Source organism: Aethalodelphis obliquidens, unplaced genomic scaffold, assembly GCF_003676395.1.
Source record: "Aethalodelphis obliquidens isolate GAN/ISIS:26980383/991018 unplaced genomic scaffold, ASM367639v1 scaffold239, whole genome shotgun sequence".
In the NCBI taxonomy this organism is placed as follows: domain Eukaryota; kingdom Metazoa; phylum Chordata; class Mammalia; order Artiodactyla; family Delphinidae; genus Aethalodelphis; species Aethalodelphis obliquidens.
In genome coordinates, this window is record NW_020838153.1 from 19,898 (window position 1) to 22,758 (window position 2,861).

The window sequence follows — 2,861 nt, forward strand, 5'->3', positions numbered from 1 at the left end:
TTTAGGAGTTCTGCCAGATTACACTCAAGACAAACAAATCTCATATATTAACGCATATATGTGGAATCTAGATAACTGGTACAGTTGAACATCTTTGCAGGGCAGGAACAGAGACGCAGACATAGAGAACGGACATGTGGACACGGGGGAAGGCGGGGTGGCATGAATTGGGAGATTAGGATTGACCTATGTACACTACCATGTGTCAAATAGACAGCTAGTGGGAACCTGCTGTACAGCACAGGGAGCTCAGCTTGGTGCTCTGTGACCACCTAGATGGGTGGGGGGAAGTCCAGCAGGGAGGGGATATATGTATACGTGTAGATGATTCACTTCGTTGCACAGCAGAAACACAACATTGTAAAGCAATTATACTCCAATTAAAAAAACCCGATAACTAATTAATGGAGCGGGCTGGGGCTCCTCCAACCCAGGGCACAGAGTGCCAGCACAGGGGCTTCTTAGCATCCCACCACAAAGGAGACAATATGCATAAAACACTTGGTTTGTTTGTGCACCGTGTTCACCTGCACCGGGGCAAAAGCACTGGACCCCTGCTCACCATTATCACAGCCTCATCTAGCCCACCATGCAGCCAACTTAAAATTACCTCCCAAGGAGGGATTTGCAAAATAACCTAAACCTCAAAGTGTTCTGGCTAAGAGAATTTATACTTCACTGCTCTCATCTGGACTCTCTCCCCACCATCCTCACTGGGTTTTTCCATCACACCACCTTCCTTATATAATAGCTGCTCTTATACTCTCAACATCTACAGGCAGGTGCAGGGTTTTTTTTATCTTAGCATCATCACTACCAGCACAGAACCTTCCAAAGAGCAGATGCTCAATTACAGATGGGAATCAATGAGGCACTGAGTGAGGAATGTAACTTATTACTATTTAATTTTGTCGGCATTCTTGAATAAGCTAAGGACATCTAGGTGTATATCTTTGAATTTTACAAAGAGAAAGACAAAGGTGAATAAGACAAACCAAAATTTGACTAAACTTTACTTTGCTTTTCATTTTAAAACCACAGCATTCTTTCACATTTCCAAGAAAATTCCTATTCCAATGCCATATTATCTCAGTCCAGAACCCCAACCCCAGAAAGATGCAAGGAGTTTTCACATCGTACTACACAGTACCTAAACTCTTACGCTTAAACCTGATAAACAACAACAAATATGTGATCCATGTCATTTATAAACTTGGATTCTGAATCTAAAGAAACATTCTAGTGAAAGAAACAACATTTGAAAGATACTAGTGTAAAACAGGAACACAAAGAAGATATATATTATGATCTTTCCAGCCCCAGCTTAGCCTCTCACTACTGAAAAGGTTGGCAGCGTTGGTCAAACACAAAGTGAAGAAGCTGCCTCAGACCTCACTAAGGGTGGGAGGAACTGCTAGACATGACCTTGGAAGGCGCACTGGCCTTGACTCGAGTACCAGCCCTGGCTGCGGCTCGGGCTCGGGCTCGGGCTTGGGCTCTCTCTTCCTCATCTCTCAAAGCCTTTTCATAATGGGCTGGAAAGGCACTGGGGACGGTACCAGTGATCCTGGCCACAAACTCCAGGACTTCCATCTTGCTGGTTTCAGCGCGGGCTCTCCGGCCCCACAGGAACTCATAGCGCGGGGGATCGCTGTCGCACACCTGACGACACACCAGGTACTTTTCCTGCACCAGATCTTCTGTGATAAGCTTCCTGGGCTCCCCAAAGATTATGTGACACCTTCCAACATAAACACCCAAAACATTCAGGTATTTCCAGATCTCCTCCTCAGAGGCGCGGTCGCCACGCAAGAAGATCACACCGAGGAGAAGCATCAGAAGCCCATTCTTCTGAAACCGCCCGCCACTGCTCTGACGCCCATCATCGCTGACATGTAGCTTGCTGACAAGGGTATAGGAATCACCACCCGGCTTGACTTCCTTCAACTCAAGACCAAAGATCAGCTGAACGCACTCAGCAGCTCTCCTGAGGATCTCAGGGAACTTCCCCTTGTACCTTTTGTTAACAAGCTTCAGCAAGTCTGCCTTTATAATGGGCTCTTCCATTGTATACTTCTCCAGCAGGAATTCTATCAACATTCCCACCTTCTTGATCAGAGGATCTCTCTGAAAGCTCTCACCGGAGGCTGAGGCGCGGGAGGAACTTTTCCTTGCCTGAACCGGGCCCTTGGCACGCACATCAGATCCTGGGCCTGAAACCCCTGCAGCACGAGAGCTAGTGGCTGGGGCTCCCTGAGGCTCCTGGCGAGGGCCAGCAGCAGCAGGGGAGCTCGGGGGAGTACCCCGAGAAAGAGAAGAGGAGCACGAGGGCGACTCTTCTCTCTGTGCTGCAGTGGCCTGAGCACCCCCGAGATTCTGGGTCTCCCTCCGGGCCTGGTGGCGCTTCTCACGGGCACGGAGCTTACTCTTCTGCCCCCGAGGCATGACTATGGGCAGGGACAGCAAGCGGGGGAGTGGGCAGGAGAGCAGGTGATGCTGGAACCTGGAGGAGGGAAGGTGAGAGGGTGTGAGCACCTTCAGCAGGGAGGTCCCACCCTGACTTGAAGAAGGCCGCTCTGCACGTTTCCTTGAGGGCACTGCTCTAGGAACCACTAGGCTCTTGTTCTTGGTCAGCCTGTCCCCTGAGAACCCAGGGTAAGAAGCGAGAGTGAGTGAGCCTCAGGCTACAGCCTGCCAGCCCTGCCTGTGGCTGACGGCGGTGACCACAGATCCTGGTAGGGTAGGTCCTCTCTGGGTTCCAAGGGTCCCTTTCGTTCACAAACAGGATTGTCACATCGACTCTTGGTAGGGCCGGGACCTCTTTCCTGTGCTGCTCTAAAGGTGACACCTCAAAGCTCCCT

At 50.0% G+C, this 2,861-nt stretch overlaps 1 protein-coding gene across 1 annotated transcript; it reads right to left on the bottom strand.

Annotated features, from left to right (window-relative positions):
• Nucleotides 1-886: 886 nt before the first annotated feature.
• On the bottom strand, nucleotides 887-2,445 carry LOC113616606 (melanoma-associated antigen B1-like). Its single transcript, XM_027100024.1, has one exon. It carries the CDS (start codon nucleotides 2,443-2,445, stop codon nucleotides 1,396-1,398), a length of 1,050 nt encoding a protein of 349 aa, XP_026955825.1. The 3' UTR covers nucleotides 887-1,395.
• Between the last annotated feature and the right edge of the window lie 416 nt (nucleotides 2,446-2,861).

Excerpts from the sequence above, each read along its gene's own strand:
- LOC113616606 (XM_027100024.1), bottom strand. The coding sequence starts at position 2,445 with ATGCCTCGGGGGCAGAAGAGTAAGCTCCGTGCCCGTGAGAAGCGCCAC.